This window comes from Crotalus tigris, unplaced genomic scaffold (genome assembly GCF_016545835.1).
Source record: "Crotalus tigris isolate CLP2741 ecotype Arizona unplaced genomic scaffold, ASM1654583v1 scf7180000024370.6872682, whole genome shotgun sequence".
Classification (NCBI taxonomy): domain Eukaryota; kingdom Metazoa; phylum Chordata; class Lepidosauria; order Squamata; family Viperidae; genus Crotalus; species Crotalus tigris.
Window position 1 is genome coordinate 3,916,311 of NW_024100540.1, and position 24,219 is coordinate 3,940,529.

General features: G+C 39.8%; 1 protein-coding gene across 3 annotated transcripts in view; it reads right to left on the reverse strand.

Annotated features, from left to right (window-relative positions):
* Nucleotides 1-3,317: 3,317 nt before the first annotated feature.
* The window catches only part of CYGB (cytoglobin), an 82,597-nt gene continuing 61,695 nt past the window's right edge, over nucleotides 3,318-24,219 (reverse strand). For all 3 annotated transcript variants that reach the window (XM_039328018.1, XM_039328016.1, XM_039328017.1), the window contains one exon: nucleotides 3,318-8,832. In XM_039328018.1, the coding sequence (XP_039183952.1) occupies nucleotides 8,758-8,832 (75 nt within the window). In that variant the 3' untranslated portion in view covers nucleotides 3,318-8,757. The remainder of the gene's footprint in view (nucleotides 8,833-24,219) is intronic.

Genomic DNA, 24,219 nt, shown 5'->3' on the forward strand with positions numbered 1-24,219 from the left:
CCTCTGGAACCCCTCTAATTTTTATAAGGAAATTGTGTTACCTTGATGAAAGGCAACGTGATTTTAACAATACAGCTTTCCTGCCAGCTTTTCACCACTTCCTTCATTTTTTTGTCCTTTAGGTAGTCAATTACAGCTGGCTAACTTTTGGGGGCAAATAACATAACAGCTGAAAGGAAAAAGGGATATCTGGGACTTTGCAGAAAGCTTAATAACGAGGAAAAGTAACTGTCAAGGTATTTCTCTATTTCTGCTCCTTTAGATTGCTAGGCAGAGTGTATAGGTTATTAGAAAAACAGCCAGCGAGGAGTTTCAGCCTTTCTTATGTTTAAAACAACCATAGTCAGCCAGCTGTGATTGTATTCAGGCAGCTGAACAGCCTATAGGGACGACTAGGTGTTTTCCATCTTCAACAATCAGGTTCCCAAAGAAAGTATTATGTTTTATGTATGCTGTTTCTTTGAAGTCCAGGAAGAAACAGGGCATCGTGACAGGGCATTATGCAGGAATTCTCTTGCATCTCTTCTTTTTTGTGGTGTTTGACTAGATCAGTGGTTCTTAACCTGGGCGATATTGCCCCCCAGGGGGCGATTTCATTTTTCAGGGGGGCGATGGAACGAAAAGGGGCGACGCGGGGGCGAAGGAACGAAAAGGGGGCGATATGGGGACGATGGAGCAAGAAGTTTTGGGGACACTTTTGAGACTTTTTCGTACAGTGAATGGCTGTATATCTGTCGTACAAAAACATCAGATCGCTCGCTATTAGTGGATTGAATTGTGTTTCCAAATGTTCCTCCAGCTAGCTTCAGTACAGAACACTGTACATATGTGAATACGCATCGCTTATCTTCATGCGCATTGCGCAGCAGCCTCTACCCATACAGTGGCGCACCATTGGCCAGAATATGGGAGATATGGGGAAAAAACTGGAAATAAATTATTTGCATCGATATGTCCTGATGACAATTTTAAAGAAAACAAAAAAAAATGTTTGCATAAATCGAAGAATTATTTCCTGTGTTGTGATTGAGAGGTTATGTTGGGGGAGGGGGGCGATGACAACTTCCTCATTGGCTCAAGGGGGCGATTTGTTCAAAAAGGTTAAGAACCGCTGGACTAGATGACTAGAGAGGTGTTTGACTAGATCACTAGAGAGAGTCATCTAGTCAAACAGCTGATAGCTTTTCCAGTCTGTAAAATGTCTGGTATTAGGGCCAATTCATTTTCTAAAACTTTTTAATCTTTCCAATTTTCAAATGTTTCTCCAGGCTAAGAGCTCACACGTGCAGCTCCCAATGCAGACATTACTGAGGTCAATCACTTAAGCTTCAGCAGATGTATTAAATTTTCCAATGGTTTCAGAGCATTTTGTAGATCAGAAAATGTTTATTTTCTGTCTGTTAGCCATTGTGCAGCCAAATGTTTGCTTTAATTCTTTCTTCTGTGGGTCTGTTAATCATGTGCTGTCAATTGTGTGGCCAGGATTCAACAGTGGTTAAAGTGTGGGAGTTGTTATTGAGAAGCTCCTTTCAAATATTCTTGCCCATAAATTTCCCTGGGGATTTTGGGAGTCACTCTCTCAACCCAGCCTTATTATGGTGATCACTACATATAGCATGGGTGTCAAACTGCATTTCATCATATGGAAGCTGCGTCCACCCCACTGCTGGCAATGCAAAAGGAGTAGTGATATATTGTGACATGTCATGTAATGTGTCAAGTTTGACACCTGTGACATATAGGAAGCCCTTGACTTACAACCCCAATTGAGCTCAAAATTTGTTGCTAAGTGAGACATTTGTTCAGTGAGCTTTGCTCCATTTTACAACCTTTCTTATAGAATAATAGAATAACAGAGTTGGAAGGGACCTTGGAGATCTTCTAGTCCAATCCCCTGCTCAGGCAGGAAACCCTATATACCAGTGATGGCGAACCTTTTAGAGACTGAGTGCCCAAACTGCAACCGAAAACCCACTTATGCATCGTTGGGTGCCGGGTGGGTGTGGCCCATTGGCTGCGTGTGGCTCATTGGCTAGGTGTGGCCCATTGGGTAGGCATGGCTGCAGTGGCAGACTGGGCGGGACTAAAAAGTTCAATCAGTCAATTCCAACTTTGCAAGATCTTTTTTTTCCCCATGAGAAGTTGAAATTGACTGATTGGTGGAACCTTTTTTTTTTGTACATGGCGGCAGAGGCCTAAAGCAAAAAGGTTTTATAAAACTCAGCTGAAGGCCTAGGACTGGGGTGATGGCGCGTGTGCCAACAGAGAGGGCTCTGAATGCCGCCTCTGGCACCCGTGCCATAGGTTCGCCACCACTGCTATATACCATTTCAGACAAATGATTCTCCAATCTCTTCTTTAAAACTTCCAGTGTTGGAGCATTCACAACCTCTGGAGGCAAGTGATCTCATTAGAGCCAGTGGTTTAGCTAAAGACACTCACATCCAGAATAAGTATTTTGGCATCAAAAGCTGAGAATGGAACCAAAAAGTGATCACCACTGATCAATCAACAATCCCCCATGAATTTAAATGGCTTCTAGCCTATCAAGGATTCCTAAAACAAACGGAAGAAATTCCCCTATACCAGTCACACTGCGTATAGTTTTAAACAGAACACTCTTGCTACACTTGTTAAGTGAATCACTGCAGTTGTTAAGTTAGTAACACAGCTGTTAAGTGAATCTAGCTTCCCCATTGACTTTGTTTGCCAGAAGATCACCAAAAGTGACCACGTGACCCCAGGACACTGAAACCATCATAAATATGAACCAGTTGCCAAGCGTCTGAATTTTGATCATGTGACCATGGGGATATTGCAATGGTTGTAAGTGTGAAAAATGGTCATAAGTCACTTTTTTCATTGCCATTATAACTTAGAACAGTCACTAAATGAACTGTTGTAAGTCGAGGACTACCTGTACATTGCCTTGAGTATTTAGAAGATAGACGGAATTTCAATGTATTCTGTGACGGCTTGAATCACTCAGATGCTTTGCACCAATAGTCCATTTCACTAGATTGTAAGCTCATTGGGGTCAAGGTCTCTGTGTCATCATACTAGTTCTATAACAGAGGTCCCCAATCTTTTGGGCACCAGGGACCAGTTACGTGGAGAGAGGTTTTTCTGTGGACTGGAAGGTGTGTGGTTTTGTGTGCTGCCTGCATCCCGCAGATGGGGCTTTCTTGTTTGTGTGGCCCGATTGCTAGCATGCCGCGGCCCAGTAGTGGTCCAAGGACCGGGGGTTGGGGACCCCTGTTCTATAGTATTTACTAGTTATTTATTCTGAAAGTGTTAATAATGAAAGGTACTGCATATTGGCAACAATGTTGTTGTTTTTTAATTCTTTTGCAACTTTAACAAGAATGATATTAAACAACAGTGATACTGAACAACAAAAAGGGAATGGACAGGAAGTGAAATAGATTCCTGTGGGAATATTTTGACTAGCATGTTAGCTTGTCAGCTTTTGACTCATTCAACCAAAGATTGCTCTATTTATTTTTGGTAACATAATTACCTCAGAAGAAGGAAATGGCAATTTAGTTTTGCCTTATTGTCAAGGAATTAACATAGATGAGTTTCCAGGAAGTCATTGGGAGTTGAGTTTGATTTTTTTTATCTTTTTAGATGACCTCACTGATACTGAAGTGTTAAAATAATATTTCATAGAAGTGTTCAAGGAACAAGTCTATGATTCAGGTCCGAATAGCAACTTAAGCATTACACACATTTTCAAAGTAGGAAGGAAAATGACAAAGATATATTTAATGTTATATCTATCTTCCTTGTTGGTTTATCCAGGATAGAAGGATAGGTTAGAAAAAATATTGCAATGCAGCTTCTTTAGCAGAACTAGCACAATTTTAAATTTATATCTGATTGCAGCTCTGTGGCATAAATGTCATAGTTTTTCCCAATCAGGTATTATCTAGATGTGTTGGATTACATCATGCTTGGCAAGCTTGGCCCATGAAAGCTGTAATCCAACATATTTGGAGGACTTTATATTGGAGAACACAAATTATTGTGTGACTCAAAAACCCATGCTATACTAGCTTCATCTTATTATTTCTCTTATGTATTTGTTAATTTTGGAAGAGGCAGTTTATTCCCGCTCAGGAATATGGTCATCCCTTGCCTCCAGTGAGAATGGAGATACCATTATGACATCACTGAAGAAGGGCTGTGAAAGTGTTATGAGCTAAATAAAAAAGGCAAAACATATTAAAGGGATTTCTACATATAGAATTCAATAGTCATGGCTTTTCTTCCCACCAAATAATGCTAATACTAATTTCTATTAATAATAGTTGGGGAATTAATGATATTTTTATTGTTATTTATTTTGCACTTTATGCCAGTCCTCCTGCTCTATACTTACAATCCTGGGAAATGTAGTTTTGTAAGGATACTAAGGATTCTAAAACAAACAATGCCCACTCTGTCCAAAACTATACCTCTCAAATTCCTTGCAGTGAGGGAGTCAATTAATCCATATAGATATGCTCCAGACCAAAACTAGATAATCTTTGGATGGCTGCTGACGAAACTAATTATTGTTTGAAGAGATAAAAGTCACAGTAGGAAATGTGCTGATGCAAAGTGGGCAGGGCCTTAGAAACCTATTTTATACTGATTTTCTATCTATAAATGGTACCACTGATCTTCAGCTGCTGTGTTCCAATAATCGCTGCAAAAGCAATTATTTGAGTAGATATACACAACTTCTACAGCCTTAGACTGCCCATGTTTGCTCCCAATTGCCTGTGCTTTGTTACTTGCAGTAGCTGGATGAAATATTGGATTAGGCCAGTGCTTCCCAAATCTGGATAAATTACCCCACATTGGCTAAAAGTGGGTTTTCTTTGGGTAATGGCACATGAAACCATTGCCCATCACAACAGGGACATTTAAATTGACTTAAAGATTGCCACACATAACATATTTGAAAATCTCCCAAAGTTTTCTTATTAAGATAAAAATCGAGGAAATTATCAATGGTAGTTTGTTGAACGATCATGCGATGATATTTTTATGATACAGGTAGTCCTCAAATTACAGCCATTTGTTCAGCGGCTGTTTGAAGTTATGATGGTGCTGAAGGAAGAGGACTTATGACTGGTTCTCAGATTTTGATAACACTTTTTAATAAGTGATTTTGGGCTATGAAGGAACATGTTCGGGAAGCACTGGATGTAACGGCATGTGAGAATGACCTCGCGAGACAAGGGGAAGAGATGCTACCAAGGTAATGATCAGATAAAAAGGGGAGGAGCCTGCAACTGCTTAAAGGCCTTAAAGGGCAAAGAAAGAAAGTTAAAAAGAATCTGCCCTAATGTAACAGGCTGTTAAAAGTGACAGTGGGAGGTTTGCACTTTGCAAAGTCTTGTTAATGTAGCCTTACAATAAAATAGAATGAGCTCATCTGGTTGCGTTTCCTGTCTGGTTTACCTGGGAGGGCTGACTCTGAGCTAGACTAACAGAGTCCATTATTTTGCCTCACAAGCTTCCATCCACATGCTATAAACTAGAAGCTGACTGATCTGCCTTGTGGCTCTCCTTTTCTTGGCATAGGAGATTAAACATGCAGCTACATGATTATACTTTCCCACGTACTACAGCTCTTGCTATAGCAAAAGCAGGATTAAAAACTAGCAGACACATAAGTGGTGGACAGGCCTCGTAGAGGAGCACACTTGGTGTGTAAACTTGCATTCATTTAACATGTTTTTAACGGCCTTAAAGTGGAATACACACTTGCAAAAAGCATGTTTTTGCAAATGAAGGCATGCGTTGTAGGAGTTTAGCATATAAAGGAAATCACAGCTCTATGTAAGTACATAGGGGAAGAGTTAGGGCAATATAAAATCCTGAATCTATAAGTTTATTTTGAGCATTAGAATATCTACAAGTCTGAGACTGGTCTGCTGTAGAATTAACAATAATAAAATATTAATTGATCACTCTTGGATAGTCCAAAGGGATATAGTGTGTTGATCCCTAAATGTACTGAACTTCAATTTCTATCAGCCCCAAGTAGCATGGTCAATGGCAAGGACATTGTGAGTTATAATCCAAAACATCCAGAAGGATCCATATTGCTTACCTCTGGATTAACCTATCCTGCCATAGATGATTTTCTATTTTCTATGGAGACAACACAGAATGGTAACACTTATAACAAGGAACTGATGTATAAAGATTAAACAAAATCACGACAATATATTGGCAGCATACAGAAGTCATACAAATAATACAGAGGAAAATTACAACAGGGTTCAGCCAGTACGTTGGGTAATAAACAAGAGGACTTAGTACGATAAGGAGGAAAACATTCACAAATCACTGTTCATAGCACCAGAAGCCCATTTTATAAAATACAATATTAAATTATATGTATTAATATTTATTATTTTATACAGTGCCGTATTCTTGTGCATGGCTGTTTAACAGATAATCCCCATGAGAAACTGCTTTTTGCTCCCAAGGACCCTACAATTCAAAGTTTGGAAGAATTGGGAATGAAATGAAGGAGAGTCAGTAAAGAGCTATAAGTACTGTCATAGCCAGGTACCTTCCAGCTGTGCTAAACAACTCTGATCACCCCTTCCAGCATAGCCAATGGGAATTGTAACCCATCACATTGGTAGGGCCCTGGCTAGCCAAGGCCATTCTACTCTTACTTTGCCTTTGACCTGCACAAGCTTTGAGTTTTTCAGTTCATTTTATATTTCCATCACCAGCTTGCTATAGGCAAGATTATGCTGTGTTTTTGCTTTTCTTTTGCATTCTTGCTTGGCTATCCCTTTTTCATTGATAATAAAATTACTTTAGTCAAAACTGTCTGGTTTGTGTGTATGTACATACACACCCACACCGAGAGTATTCACTAAAGTAATTTAGTCTATGTATGCAACGTAACGGTCAGGATTTTCCCACCATCGTATGTGTGTGTGTGTGTGTGTGTGTGTGTGTGTGTGTGTGTGCATGTATGTGTGTGTGTGTGTGTGTGTGAGAGAGAGAGAGAGATGGAGAGAGGGAGAGAGATAGAAGACAAATTGTTATGGATTGAAATAATATAGCTCCAAATTTTTAAGGGCTAACATATTGCTTCAGGGATAAATTAATGTGCACGTATTTTCCTTCCAGAAATATCATCGTACTTTGAAAATGAATTTCAAAATACATTTAGATTGTGATATGGGATCATGGTGTTATTGTAGATGACTTTCAGAATTTAAGGTCATATTTTTTGAGGAATGTGGTGAAATTTAGTAGTAGTAGAGTCCCTTTTAGCAGGAAAAAATGTGTATTTATAAGCATTAGAACTGTCATATTTTGTAACCAGTCTAGATTCTTATATTTTAATGGCAGATTGGCTGATTCCTTATTTCCATGTCATGAAGGATTCCCTTCTGATTTTTCCAAATCTGTTCTCTATTAAATGAACAGCCAAGTCAGCCAACGGTCAGATTTTCCCCTTCTACTTAGGTAGCAGTGCTACTTGCTGGAGTTGATTGGTGGTCATGTGAACACAAAAATCCTATCAGAAATCCTTTCAGATCTAATTACAGGAATTTGAAGGAAAGCGTTAAAAAAGGAAAGATTAAAAAAAAGGATTGTTATCCCAAACCTATCTGGGCACAATATTGCCAACTCCACAGCAATAAACCTATGTACAGTTAGACCTACATAAATCTCATTCACTTACATGGGATTTATTCTGTTACAAGAGATGAGATCTAACGAAGAATGTCCTTCCACGTCCACCTTTTTGTAAGAAGCCCAATAAGACCTCAGAAAGCCAACACATATGTAGGACTGGATGAAATGATTCAACTCAACCCACACAGAGAATTTCTTAGGCATCATGAAATAGCTATAAATTAATATATTGATTTGTTCTTTTAATACATCATTTTTTGGTTTCAGGTGTTTTATGTATTCAAACTTTGGCTAAATCTTCTACAATCGCAAGACTTCTAAAGTTAGTTTTGTAAAAGGGGAAAAAAACATTGTAATGGAATACAAAACTAAGAACAGTGAGGACTGCAAGCACAATTCATATAATTCCAGAGAAACTCCAGTCCAGAGGAGATAGCAGGAGAGAAAAGCGTAAATGAGAAGACAAGACTAAGCCTCGTCTCACGGTGCAGATTTTGAAATCTAGACTAAATGTATTGAGATCAAATGTCTTTTTAAGGACATGGTCAGAATGTATCATGCGGAAATGAAATCCTGCAAGCACTTATGCACACATCACTAGTATTTTGGGGGGTGGGGAAGCAAGGACACTCACATAGTCATCAGTGATATATGGGCACAAAAGTACTTGCAGAAATCAAATATTGGAACTTGTACATTCTCACCTTAGTACAAAAGATGGAAACGTATCAATTCAATGCCATTTGATGAAAAGTCCTCTTCAAGACAGACAAAAACAGTAAGTCTCCAGAGGTATCAATGTGGATGAATCATAACAGTCAAGATCTATATAATTTTTGTTTTCCTCTGGGGAAATTCAATACATTCCCTCCCCCCGTCACAGTGTACATGATTTGAATTTGCCTGGCTAACTTCAGGGAGAGTGTTTATGCACACCTGGTCTTCTATAGCTTAGCTGGCCTTAGCTATAGAAATTATAAAGCATTTCCACTGACTAATATGTACACGGGATAATTAAAGGAGACAGATGTAGTTCTCTTGGGTGCTATCCTTTTCCGGTGCCAGTTTAGTCTTCTGAGAGACGACATTTCAGGTCTGTGGGAGGGGTTCTGCCACTTTGCTGCTGCTCCAGCTGCTGCTGCCACCGCTGTCACCTGGGGGTTCCTAAAAGGAAAAGGGAAAAGGGAGAAAACAAAATCAAAGGAAGCTCAGGTATTCACTTCTGGGATTTTTGACAGCTCAGTAGATTTTGCTAGATGTCTGCAGTGATTGCAATGATCTCATAAGGTGACCAACCTTTAGGGAGGACAGTCCTCCTTTTGTAAGTTCTGTCCTCCCTCAAAAAGTGTCCTCCTTCATGTCCTCTTTTTCAATATTTGAAGACTAATCTGCAGGGCTTTTTTTCCCCTCATAGAATGCTCAGAACGGCGTTCCGGCACCTTTTTTGATGGTTTTTTTTCAACTTTTGCATGAGCTGTGCTATTCCCACTATTGGCTTTCGAAAGCCAATAGGAATTGCTGCTGAGCACGCCAAAACACCTGGCCAGCAAACTTTGCACATGTAAGTTGTCTGCAGCGAAGGAGAATTGGCAGGAACTTTGCACATGCGCCAAAACACCCGGCCGGCAAACTTTGCACATGCAAGTTATCTATATTATTGTTGCAATGAATAAAATGTTTTTTTATTTACGATATTTTTTCTTCAATTTATTTGTGTCCTCCTTTTCATTGTAAAAAAGTTGGTCACCTTATGATCTCACGATGTCCATCTGAGGAACCTCACATTCTACCATGGTTGATGGGCCTTATTCTTGGCGAGGGGTGTGCTGAAGAGAAGCTGTTCCTTGCCAAAAGAAAGCAGCCTGCTGATAATAGAGACAAATAGGCCATTGGCTTTTCACCCTTCTACAGCATATTTGAGATATATTTCCAGCACTCCAGATATCTAGCTTGTGCCTGGCTGATTCCTCCCCAATGGGAAGGTCAGGATGTTTCCTTCATCCTGAGCTGTTTCTCTTTGTATCTGAAGTTGAGGAATGGCAGGATTTTTTCTCATGTTTTTCTGTGAATGCCAGAGCATTTCTTCATCCAACTGTGAGTATGTTGCCCCATGTACCTCCCCCCCCCCATCATCTTGTGACCCATGAGTGATGGCATAAAATTGAGGAATATTTTCCTTGGTTCTTTTGCCTTTCCTAGTAGTAGTGTATTTGTTTGGGCAGGCTGGGAACCATTAGTTGTTTCTCTAACTGCTTCTTACCTGAAAAAGTTTGGACTATCTTTGAGCTGAAGGAGTGAAGATGGTCTTCTCATGTACTTACTCTCAACACAATATTGGTCACGTTTTCTCCTAGGATTGTGTCAATAGACTCTACACATAGTTCATTTCCTGAAATGGGCTTCCCAGTGCTGTCCCATCCCTCTCCAGAAACCATGGATTGCAAATTGTGAGCCACCTGTAGAAATATCTGCCAGGAACTATTTGCTGATTGTCTCTTAGGCATCTGGTTAATGTGTGAAAATGCCCTCTGTGTTAAATCCAGGACAGGAAAAGAATCTAAGCAGATGATTCCCAAGATATGTCTTTTTGGTTCATCCCCAAAGCAGAAACTCTGCTGCCAGAAAAATCAGCTCTAGAAATGGAAGGAGGAAATGGTGTTTGTTTGTTTAATGTTAGATTTCCCATCACCAGGGTCAGAGTTCTCTCACCCTCTGCAGATGAAAACTCAAAATATCCTCTCTCGCCTCTGAGACTTATAGCTTGAATAAAAATGACACTGAATAATTCAGTTGCCTGCTGCAGATGTTGATTAAATCTTCTCATACTATACTACCTTATAGCTATAAATTAGCATGATTAGTGTGGCTGAGTGGTAGGGATGACCTTAATAAAGCTGTTAAATATTTACCAATCTGAAGAGCCAATATCTTATGAAAACAAACAAGAACACTTTTTTTGAGTAAGGAAGCATTGTGTGGCCAGGGGAAGAGAAGGATTGAGGAATTAGCTGAGTCCATTAAAATGACAGATTGGCAATTATTTGATACTTAGAGGCTCTGGGGTACCTTGAGGGCAGGATTTTTGCATGAAGACAGAAATGGAAAATTTTCCATATTCTATCCCTCTGTGAAATATGAAGATTGATGCTGTGTAATTTCTGCTCATTAACCAGCTTCCCATGTGTGGAGAACAGAACAGGAAATAAGTGACAAAAGACAAATTCTCTTTATGCCTCCCTTTTTATCTTGTTTTGGGGTTTTGTTTTGTTTTTTGTTTAGGGTTGAAACCTGTCCCTGGAGATTTTTTTTTCCCCAAAACATTAATATATTTCTGGATCCCACATTATTCTACCTCAGTCTTCACCACCTAGTAATTAATCTTTTTCTTGCCAAACATTGTGGGAATTAATCTTGGTCCAGGCTGACATAGTTTATATTAAGTACTCCTCAAATAAACCAAATTGTTTTGAGCAAATGAAGAAGAGACAATGAAGTAAGTTCTTGCTCTAGAATCACAGCAGGAAATTAAATCCCTCCCTTCCTTCCTGTAAGAATTTAGAAGAAAATCTAAGTTATGGGATGAAAGCAACTGAGATTGACTGTTAAAACCAAGAGCACTTTTTTTTAGGGGGGGGGGTTCATTGTATTATTAAACCATCTAATACTGAATTAGATTGTGTGGGAATCATATTATCTGGAAAGGATCTTATTGTTTCCAATAACAATACAGGTAGTCATCCTTACAATATGACCATTTGCTGAGAGTCATATTGTCACTGAACAAATAATACTTATGCCACTCCCCAAATTTATGACCATTGCAGTGCCCCCAGTGTCCTGTGAGCAAAATCTTGGTGCTTGGCAGATCACTAGAACTTATGACTATAGGGGCATTTCCACACACACACACATACCCTCCATCTTATCCCTTTTGGCTGTCCTGCACAGCAGCACTCTTGATGATGGTGCTGGGTCTGATGTAGATACCTGGGGCCTTCAGCAATCTTAGCCAGATGTTAGCACCCACAGGCTACTACTTCAGCCAAGAAGTGCTACCTCAGACTCTCATTGCAGCCAGGCATTCCAGCTCCATAGTGCAAAACCCCAGCCGCTCTGTCACCCTGCGCTCTGCAGGCCCTGTTGCATCCAACTAACCTTCATTGTTTTCCTCCCAGTGCTGACAAGATGCATCTGGCCTGACCCTTTGTGAGGCTGGCTGTGCTAGGCCTTCTTCCCAAGTCCATTTACCCTGTTCTCCAAATAGCATGTTTGGAGCACAATGCACTGTTCTTGTGATGCTTTGCAAGGCCTCAAAGGTTTTCTGAAGGCTTTCTGAAGCATTATGAGAATGGCACACCCCATTTGGGGAATGGTGTGTGTTATTTGGAGAACAGTGTGAGCAGCCTCAGAAAGAAATGGCCAGCAGATGTGTCACACAGGAAGATGGTAAAGATCAGCTGGACACAGCAAGGCCTGAGGAGTGCAGGCCAGCTGGGTTGACTGGGGCTTTGCACTGTGGCACTGGAATGACTGGCCACACAGTATGGGGCTTGAGGTGGTTCTGCTTGGTGGTGCTGAGATTAAAATAGAGCCCAGAAGATGGTGGCAGCCGGCTGAAACTGCCACTGCTCTGTTGTAGGAGATGACTAGGCTAAGCCTGAGGGAGGGGGTCAAACCCATCATCAGTCATGAGTCTCTTCACGCTCACAAGAGATCTAAGTCCAACCCACCTTGAATTCCTCTGACTCTTAACTACCACCATTTTGCTTGGGCTGTTAGTAGTTCAGATTCTTGTAGAGACCTTAAGCTTGCAATAAATCTTTATACCCATTTGAACTGCCTGGATCTCCTGATTTCCCCAGCCCTTGACACCTGGGCCTCTGCCCCGGTGCTGCCACCACGAAGGAGTGCCACTGGACAGAGTGGTCAAAAGAGGAAAAATGAGGGTAGAGATATTTTACCAAGGATCGGGACTGAAAGGGACCAAGCCAAGAAGGCCTAACATCTGGTAGGATTTGGTTAATGCTGTCACTAAGCAATGCAGTCACATGACAACATGCTTTATGACTGCATCACTTAGCAGTAGCACTTCTGGTCCCAATTACTGTTGTAATTCAAGGACTATCTTGCGCAGCAGTTAGAGTGCAGTACTGCAGGCCACTTTAGCTGACTGTGTTCAGCAGGTTAGCGGTTCAAATCTCACCGGCTCAAGGTTGACTCAGCCTTCCATCCTTCCGGGGTAGGTAAAATGAGGACCCAGATTGTTGGGGGCAATGTAAATATATATATACATATACATTGCTTACTGGTGTACACCGCTTAGAGAGTGCTTGCACTTAAAGCGGTATATAAGTCTCATAAATAAATAAATAAATAAATTGTCCAAAACCAGCATGGCTATATAGAGATGCTTTTCTTCAATAATAACTTGAGCAAAGCATTCCCGCAAATGCCTTCATCAAAGTAGGATTCCCCCCCTTAAAACAGCTGTTCTGCTTCATCTGGCAGCAGGGTCTTCTGCATACGGGCATGTTCTATATACAGAGACTGCTGTTCATGAGGCAGATGAGGCCATCAAGGCAAACTTCCCCATCTCAACTCTCTTTTGAGGTGTAGACCCAGGAAGTTCTCTGAAGTAGGCAACAACCAATTTCACAGTGATTTGCCCTGTTAGCTTTTCAAAATGAAAAGTGTCAAAGCAGTTAATAAGCAGGATGTACTGTGTTTTAAAAAGTTCTATTATTTTTATAAAGATAAAAATCATGGTAAGTCACATCAACATAGATAAAACCAGGGGTCTCAAACTTGGTAGTGCCATTACTTAATAACATTTCAAACAGAATTGACCTTTCTCATCAGAATTCAAGAATCTGCTGGAAAGACTACAAGCTATCTAAAATTAAGTATAGAGTCTTGAGATATGCAGTGGGTTTGGAATATGAGGCTGATAGCCCTTTAATATAAAGTATTCCCTCTGATCTGAGAGACGTTTCATCATAATGGCAGGTTATATATTCAATCCTGGTTCTCCACTTAATGAGGAGAATAAGTTTGCAATTCCTGTTGAATGTGGAGGGTGAAAATATGAATGCTTACAGACATTTTTTTTCTTATTTAATCTCACTTTTAATATTATTGATATGGTATATAATCAAGCAATTTTAAAGATTCTTTCCATTTGCAGTCCAAAATTCACAGTTCATGCTTCTGTTAAGAACTGGGATAATATAATACAATTTTCTGCCATGTGTCCTACTGAACTAAGCTATGCATGTCAAGCCTCTGTTTTTTAAAGAAATCAATAAAAGTCAAATTCCAGCATTTGGAATCGTTTGGATATGAGACGAGTGTCCAATAAAATAAAAATAAAATAAAAAATAAAATAAATTTGTTTAAGTACAATTAAAACTGAAGCCTAAACCTCACTTTTTCTTGTTTGCAACCCCCCCCAAATAATTAATTTTTAATTGTTTTTTTAAAATTAAAATAACCAAGCCTCCAAATCTTCAAGAGTATGTCAGGAGACAGCCCACTGGGAAGGCTAAAAAATGTATGGGTGCTTTGGCTCTCGTATGGGAGGCTGTGCCAAAGGGCTAGAACTGCCACTAAGAAGGTGCATTTTGCCTGACCTACCAGGTGGAAACATTTAAGGGAGAACACCTGGATTGTACCCACTCTAGTTAATCTGGTAGAATGGGCAAACACCCTCATGGCCCACAAAGAGCCATGAAAACTGGAATTTTTGAAGAAAATAAGAGGGCCCAAGGACTGCAGTGCCTGCTTTAAACCTCACCTATGCTGAAGGTATTTTTCTTATCTGGCCTGAGATTCATTCATTTCTTTACCACACCTGCGTATTAGTTAAGCCCTTTCGTTGCTTCAGCTGGATGGGATGAAGGATTTAATAGAACTGTGATTATCATCAATATTCTAATGGCATAGCTTGCTTGCTTTCCCAATTATCTCTTTCAGCAATTTCGTACTGACATTAAATAGGAGAGTTAAATAAAGTAGAACTCCTGTGGGTTTTATATTCAGAGGACAATAGCTATTCACCCTGGACAGCAGTAAATAAGTAGCTGAACTTTTTTTTTTTTTTTTTTTTGGAGATCACTGAGTAAATAAACTAGTCCAAGGCAGGGATTGTGGGAGTTTGTCTGGAGGGAAAAACAATGCCCACTCGTAATTCAAAGTGATAGTTGTGCAATGTGACTGTCCATGCCTATCCTAACAAGCCTCCCTTGCTGGCACTTCCACAAATTCCCTAATTTTTTTTTTCTTTTGGTTGCGGGGCATTTTTTTTTTAAAAAATATTATCTCTCAAAGAGAAGGATAGATACAAGACTTGAGGTACTATAGACAGATGTACCATACTCTGAACTTGAATATACACTGACCAGCCAGTTATTGTGCCCACATTTTGCTCTGAATCAGTAAACGCTAGAGTTGGCCATTGAGAGCAATTCACCTGGCATAGATGGGATTGTCTGTCAGCACTTCTGTTAGACAACAATCTTCCCCACAAAGGGAAAGTAACATTTTGCCTACCCACTGGCACAGATAGAGCCTCCTCAATAAGAGCAGTTTATAAAATTTGAGTAAACAAATTTAGAAAAAGCTCCCCAATATGTTTGAGTGGGAAATTTTAACACAGTAAGTGTCAAACACACTCTATTAATTGCACACCCAATAAATTAGGTGGGAGAATTTTCATTAGCTGCAAGAGTATCACATTTGTCAACTCAGGTTCATTCATAAAACAACTTCGTGATTCTGGGGCCAAACTAAATGCTACAGTTGCAGCCACATCTCATATATATGCTTGCCCCTTGCAAAGTTTTCTTCAGCAAAAGGTCCCAAAAGTGCTTTTCCAAAAGGCAACTGGACTTTCTTAGTTTTTTCCCTTTGAAAACATTTCACTTCTCATCCAAGACACTTCTTGGAGAACTGAAGAAGCTTCTTGGAGGAGAAATGAAACATTTTCAAAAGGAAAAAAACATCCAAGAAAATCCAGATGCCCTTTGGAAAAGCAGCTCTGGGAGAATCATAACCTGGATGGTTGAGAATCTCCACAGACCTTCAGCAAAGGGAATTTGCTGAGCAAATAGGAGATAGAGAGAAGGTAGCTGCAGCCATCTCTGAGAATTTCCTTAAAATTCTCCTACTAAATTCTTTGCCCCAGATGTTCAGACCAGCTTTGCAAAATCTATGCAGGGCTGCTTGGAGGAGGGAAGAGCAAGGAGAGTTTCAAAGGGAAATAGATATTCTTTCTTACAGGGAAGAGCCATTTCCTTCTTGTGTATGATCTAGCTCCATTACATCCCCTTTATCTCCTTCAGCTTGCCACTTTGTGTCCTTGGCAAAACATTTCGGCACCTAAATAAAGCCAGCTAATGAATATGCAAGCAATATTATGTGTCTGCTTGTCTAAGTCACAGAATTTGGGTTTGCGGGTCAGATAGAAACCGTTGTTTTTAGCATCAAATTCTAAGTACAAGCCTGAGGCAGGGGAACACAACATTCTCAAAGATGCCGAAATCCTTCTCTTAGGGGCAATCCATCTTGCCTTTCACTTTTTTCATTTGCTTTTGTTCTTACACAACTGTGTACATTACCCAAATCAAACAAAGTCATGAAGCATGCCTGCAGGCAAGTTAAAAAGAGGGGGAAAGGTAATCAAGGAAGGATTTCTGGCAAATAAGAAGCTGACCTGAAGCATTCAAACATTCCTACAGTTGAGCTGTGTGTGTGATTCAAATATCATTAGATCTCATGTTCAATATACAAGGACAAAGTACACATTATTACAGAATAGAGCTGGAAGGGACCTTGGAGGTTTTCTAGTCCAGCCCTCCACTTAAGCAGGAGAACCTATACCTTCTCAGACAAGTGAATGTCTAGCTTCTTCTTAAAAATCTGCAGTGATGGAGCCCCCACGATTTCTGGAGGCAAGCTGTTCTACTGGTTAATTGTCCTCACTGTCAGGACATTTTTCCTTAATTCTAGGTTGCTTCTCTCTTTGTTCAGTTTCCAACCATTGTTTCTTGTCCTACCCTCTGGTGCTTTGGTAAATAATGTGACCCCCTCTTCTTTATGGCAGCCCCTCAAGTACTGGAATACTGCTATCATGTCTCCCCTATTTCTTCTTTTCTTTAGACTAGCCAGATTCAAGTCCTGCAGCTGTTCTTCATATGTTTTAGTTTCCAGGCCTTTGATGATCTTAGTTGCTCTTCTCTGATTTTTTTCTAAACTCTCAACATCTTTTTTGTGATATGGCGACCAAAATTGGTTGCAGTATTCCAGATGTGGTCTTACTAGGATTTTATAAAGCGGTACTAATATTTCACATGATCTTGATTCTATGCCTCTGTTTATACAACACAGGATTGTATTAGCTTTTTTGGCTGCTGCTGCATACTGCTGGCTCATAGTCAAGTGATCGTCCACTAGGACTCCAAGGTCCCTCTCACAGTTAATTTTTTTAAGCCAGGTCTCGCCCAATCTGTACTTGTACCTTTGATTTTCCCTGCCTAAATGTAAAACTTTGCTTTTCTCCACACTGAAACTTATTTTGTTGGACAGGGACCATTGTTCAAGTTTGCCAATATCTTTTTGGATCCTGAGTTCGTCTTCTGGGGTATTGGCTACTCCTGTCAGTTTGGTGTCATCTGCAAATTTGATGAGTTCCCCTTCAATTGCCTCATCTAAGTCATTTATGAAGATATTGAAGAGTACTTGTCTAAGACGTAACCTTGTGGTATCCCACTGCTTACTTCTCTCCATGTAGATAAAGTGCCGTTGAGGACTACTCATTGAGTACAGTTTGCCAGCCAGCTACAGATCCATCTGGTGGTGATGTTTCCTATTCCACCTTTTTCTAGCTTACCAAGGAATAGGTTGTGGTCTACCTTATCAAATGCCTTACTGAAATCCAAGTATACTACATCCACAGAATTTTGTTGGTCTATTAGTTTAGTCACTTTATCGAAGAATGAAATAAGGTTGGTTTGGCATGACCTGTTTTTGATAAACCCTGGCTGGCTACTAGTTATAACTATGTTTGCTTCTAGATGTTCGTAGATCTATTTTTTGATTATCTTTTCCAGGATCTTCCCAGGTATTGATGTTAGACTGATTGGTCTGTAGTTTCCTGGGTCTGTTTCCCCCCCCCCCTTTTCCAATTCTCAGGTACTTCCCTGGTGCTCCAAGATTTTTTGAAAGATATGGTGCAATGGTTCTGACATAACATCTGCCAGCTCCTTCAGAAGTCTGGGATGTAATCTGTTGGGTCCCGGTGATTTATACATGTCAAAGTCAGATAAGTGTTCTCTTTACCATTTTCTTGCTTATTTTAATTTTTGTATGTAGGAGGTGAATGTATATATGCCTCAAATCTCCTACAAATGATTTTGTCTTTAGAACTTCAGAGCAAGTGACAGTTGGGAAAACTATCATATTACAGTTTTTTTAAAAAAATTTTTTAAAGGATTTTACAAGACTGAGCTTCGATGAAAACAGTTAGAAACCCACATCTTGATACCTGAAAATTCCTTTTAGAATTTGGTAACTGCACAAAAATCCATAGAGGATCTGCTTATGTGGGCAAGTTGGCTAAGCACTGCAGTCACATACCTAGTTCTTGCATGCTTCAATAGATCTTTGGTCTAACACTCTTTTTCCTGCATTTGCCTGAAAGGAAGCTGGGATTTTTTTAATTATTTTTTTTAAAAGGCTACTTAAATTAAATGACAGCAGGAGGCTTCCTAAAGTAAATTAACTTTCTTAGTTTCCTCATTACTGCCTTGTTGGAGTTCCTGACATCCAGTGACAAATGGGCAATAGATCTCAGAAATGTTGGCTGAGCAACCAGGGCCAGCCAGCAGCTGCAGGACTACTGGAAGAAAAATTGTTTACCCTTTGCAAATATACAAAAACTGGAAATGAAGAATTAATGATCTGTTATTACAAATCAAATCCAACCAGAAGAGGATACAGTATCTGAAAAGAATACACCAGTACTGAAAAGGACAACAGAATCAGAAATAACAGAGCAGGGGCTAGAACATTCAACTATGACATGAAATACAGTATTCATAGATGTAGAATAGGAAGAACTGCAAAAATCTATCCAGGGCAATGAAATAGAAGCCTTCCCAGAAGTAGCTCAGACTGTACATGCAAACCACAGGGAAGGGGGTATAGGAAATGACCAGGATGACCCTGAGACTAGGGTCAAATGCATCATCAATCTGGCATCCCCACATCTCAAAAGAGTCCTAAATCCAATCCTTCCCTTGAAGTCTGTTGACTCTTATCTGCCAATTTTCTTTGACCATTAGTAGAGCAGACTCTTGTGTATAGTTTGCATGGAATAAACTCATGGTGCTTTTGAATTCTATTCTGGCTCCTGGTTTCTTGTGCCCGACTAGGGGTGGGAGCTGGTTGGTTTTGAATACTTTTTATTCCCATACCAAGCACTCTCTCCTCTGCCTTCTCCTCAGAAAGAACAAATCCTTGTGACTAAAGAAAAACAAAAGAAATTCAAACAGAGAATAATTGAACATCTAGAACAACACAAAAACAACATAAGATTGCGTGTATTGAAGCTTGTTCCAAAGAAACAGCTAGCACAAGTATTAACAGGTGCTAATACTGTGTAATATCAAATATAAGCACCAACTCACTGCAAGAAACAAACCAACTAATATGCAACATAGGTGCAGTTATAGCTGAATATCTTTGATGCAAATCAACAGATAAACAAATAAACAAACAAAAACAAACTGCATCGCCAAAAAAAAAGATTAAGTTAGAAAATAAAATCAGCATGCTAAGGTCAAATTCAAGCATGCTAGAACAAATAAAAGAAAAGAAGGTGAATGGAATCAGAAATCATTTTTAAATAAAATTATGCATTTAGAGCAATTTTTAAAGTCTCACCTTTTATACATTTATTCATAATTTAGTTTTTCTATGTTATGTTAAAGGCTGTGGCAAAGGATAACTTCTACTCTAATTTGCAAGTGGAAGAGCAGTTTAATCCTTCCTTCCTGAGTTCTGACTGTATATGAATTATCCCTGCATGTTTGTGAGGTTTAGAAAAAAATCTGCCATCTTTACATATACTCTGAAAGTATCAGCCTTTCCAGGTAGTCCAAACAGGAAACAAACCAGATGAACAAATCCTACTTTATTGTAAGACTACATAGCAAGTCTGCTCTATTGGTGGATTTGAAATAAGATTTGACTTCATTGGTATCTGGGTGGGGAGTGAGGGGTCAAAACGGCTAAGACACAGGACGCAACATCACAATCCAAGGCCTGCCCCTTTTGTACAAAAAGATTGTAATGTCTTGTTTACAGTGTTAAATGAATTACTGCAGCTGTTAAGTTAGTAACAGGGTTGTTAAGTGAATCAGGCTTCCCCATTGACTTTGCTTGCCAGAAGGTTGCAGAAAGGGGATCACATGACCCCAGGACATTGTAATCGTTATAAATGCATGCCAGCTGCCAAGCTTTTGAATTTTGATCACATGACCACGGAGATGCTGCAGTGGTCGTTAAGTGTGAAAAACAGCCTTATCACTTTTTTCAGTGTCATTGTAACTTTGAATGGCCACTAAACAAATGGTTGTAAGTCAAGGACTACCTGTATTAAATTGATATGCCACCCATCTCCCTGATAGTGACTAGTATGAATGTGTGTTGTTGCTGGGGTGTGGTGGTGGTCGGTTATTATTTTATTATTTTTCTTATTATTATTTTTACTTCTTTTATATGGTATTTTTATATCTGTGTAAGCCGCCTTGAGTCGCCATGTGTCATTAAGCGGCAATATAAATTTTCTAAATAAAATAAATAAAATAAAATAAATAAGGGGACTCTGAGTGGCTGATGAGATGATAACCACATTGTAGGATGTGGTATGAATTGACCTTTAGTTGGAGCCACATGTAGCTACAATTTTTTTTTATCAAATCCTAGGTTCCCTGGAGTCTTTTAGTCTCATTCAAGCAAAATTCCTGCCCCTGGCCATTTGTGAAAACATTTGATATTAATGCGTTCCAACTGCACGAAGGATGTGGTGAAAACCCACAGGATTACTTCTCCAAAACACATTTACTCCATTGAATGCTGATTCCTTGCCTTTTAAGGGATCTGCATAAAGTAAGGTTTAACCGGGCAATTACTAATGCTACATAACTTTCTCCTTCCCCAATGGTTCATTCAAGATGTTTTTGCTGACTCATTCCCTTGTTTTGGCTATAGAATCTGTTAATGTGTTTGCAGAAGAGAAGCTGAGAGACACATGGAAAAGGAGAATGAAACAAGTGATTACTTTTAGCCACTGAATTCCCTCCATTTCTGCTTTTACAGCCCTCTCTAAGTGGTTTACAGAGTCAGCCTATTGCCCCCAACAATCTGGGTCTTCATTTTACCGACCTTGGAAGGATGGAAGCCGATGAGACTCGAACTGCTGAATTGCTGGCAGCCAGCAGTCAGCAAAATGTTATTTCACTGTCTTCATCTTAGTGGCATGTTTTGGATTAAAAATATTAAAACTGAAAATATGGTGATATGCTATTTTTTATCATTTCAGGTTTCTTACAAAGGAAGAGTATAGTGGGATAATCTGGAACTGTCAAGCTGGCATCCAGGAAGCTAAATCTCAGAATGAGTTGAGGTTAGCAATCAAAGCTAAAAATAACAAAAATGCCTTCCTTAAATATATTCTCTAAATATATAAAAAAAGGAAACAAAAATAATCAGCATATCAGCCAGTCAATGGCAAAATATTAACAGGCAACCAAAAAAAGAAGACATTGCTACAACTCTTACTTCAGTTTAAACTTTAGTTCAACACAAAATTATACATTCTATGTGAAAATTATGAGGAGCAAGATAAAAAAGACAGGTTTGAAGCTAGGTATGGGTAGATATATGGTGAGCTTAATTCCCCAGGATGAGGTAAATTGCATAGTAGGGTACTGAAAAAAACGGATAGCTTAGATCCGTGGTGGTGAACCTATGGCACGTGTGCCACAGGTGGCATGCAGAGCCCTCTCTGTGGGCACGCGCACCATCGCCCCAGTCCTAGGCCTTCAGCTGGGTTTTATAAAACCTTTTTGCTTTAGGCCTCCGCCACCATGTGCAAAAAAAAATGTTGAATCAATCAATTTCAACTTCTCATGGGAAAAAAAAAAGATCTCGCAAAGTTGGAATTGATTGATTGAACTTTTTGGTCCCACCCTGTCTGCCATTATCACCACAGCCATGCCCACCCAATGGGCCACACCCACCCAATGGGCCACATCCACCAAATGGGCCACGCCCACCTTGCACCCGATGATACATAAGTGGGTTTTGGGTTGCAGTTTGGGCACTCGGTTTCTAAAAGGTTCGCCATCAGTGGCTTAAATGAATCTATATGTATTGTCCTTGAGAACTCCTGAAGAACTGGTCAATACTAAATTTCTAGAGGAGAAAAATGTTCTCCTCCCAAAGTGCTGGAAAAGGAAGAACATAAAGCCCAGCCTGACATCAGTACCTGGTAAGTTCTATAACAAATCATAATGAAGTTATTTCCAACCACTTAGAAAACAATGCAATAATTACCAGAAATCATAGATATAATAATAACAATAATAATAATAGTAATCGCCATTTGGAACACAATACGCCGGATATCACAGTTGTAGAGAACCGAAGCGTACAGCTGATTGATATCACTGTACCAGGAGATGCCAGAGTCGAAGAAAAAGAACTGGAAAAAAACTACGAAATATCGTGACCTGGCCATCGAAACTGTGCGATTATGGATGAAACGTGTAACAGTGGTACCCATTGTCATTGGGGCACTGGGAACTATGTCCAAAATCTTTGCAAAACACATCAAGAAGCTGCAGCTTCCTGCAATAACTCCAGCAATGTTACAAAAAACTCTGCTACTCGGAACATCTTATATTTTAAGGAGATATCTGGTTGACACCTAGGATGCTGGTAGCAACCCGTGTCAACTATCAGCGCCAGCCAATTTGAATGTTCAGTTGACAGGTTCATGTTTAATGAATAAAAGTATAATAATAATAATAATAATAATAATAATAATAATAATGATGATGATGATGATGATGATGATGATGATGATGATGTTGTTGGAAGGCACCTTGAAGGTCATCTAATCCAACCCTCTGCTCAGGCAGGAAACCCTATACCAGGGATAGACAATCCAAAACACTCAAAGAGCCACTTGGAACCGTTTCCCACCAAAAACAAAACACTGGGAGCCACAAGCCTCAGGTTGCCGACTGGAGAAGATAACAAAATACAAAGACCTACAAATAGAAATAGAAAGACTGTGGCAAAAGCAAGCAAGGGTAGTACCAATAGTCATAGGCTCCTTGGGTGCAATCCCAAAACAACTGGAGCACCACTTGAACACAATTGGCATTGACAAATTCGCTATTAGTCAATTGCAAAAGGCGGCCTTATTAGGAACTGCTTCCATCCTGCGACGATATCTGTAATACCATCAAACATCCACATCTGCCTATCCCAGGTCCTGGGTAAGGACTCGATAGGTAGACAAAATGCCAAATCCAGTCTGAACATCTGGCTGACTGTGCGATGATTGATAATAATGTTGGAAGGGACCTTGGAGGTCATCTAATCCAACCCTCTGCTCAGGCAGGAAACCCTATACCAGGGGTAGGCAATCCAAAACACTCAAAGAGCCACTTGGAACCATTTCCCCACCAAAAACAAAACACTGGGAGCCGCAAGCCGCAGGTTGCTGACCTGTGCCCTATACCATTTCAGACAAATGATTGTCCAATCTCTTCTTAAAAACTTCCAATGTTGGAGCATTCACAACTTCTGGAGGCAGGTTTGTTCCACTGGTTAATTGTTTTCTGTAGTTATAGGTTGCTTCTCTCTTTGGTTAGTTTCCATCCATTGCTTCTTATCTTGCCTTCAGGTGCTTTGGAGAATAGTTTGACTCCCTGTTCTTTGTGGCAACCCCTGAGATATTGGAACACTGCTATCATGTCACCCCCTTGTCCTTCTCTTCATTAAACTAGACATACCCAATTCCAGCAACCGTTCCTTATATGTTTTAGCCTCCAGTCTCCTAATCATCTTTGTTGCTCTTCTCTGTACTCAAGAGTCTCAACATCTTTTTTACATCGTGCTGACCAAAACTGGATACAGTATTCCAAGTGTGGCCTTACCAAGGCATTGTAAAGTGGTATTAACACTTCACATGATCTTGATTCTATCCCTGTTAATGCAGCCTAGCACTGTGTTGGCTTTTTTGGCGGCTGCAGCACACTGCTGGCTCATATTTAAGTGATTGTCCACTAGGACTCCGAGATCTTTCTCATAGTTACTACTATTGAGCAAGGTACCACCCTATACTATACCTGTGTATTTGGTTTTTCTTGCTTAAATGTAGAACCTTACATTTTTCACCATTGACTTTCATTTTATTAGATAGCGCCCAATGTTCAAATCTGTCAAGATCCTTCTGTATCTTAAGCCTATCTTCTGGAG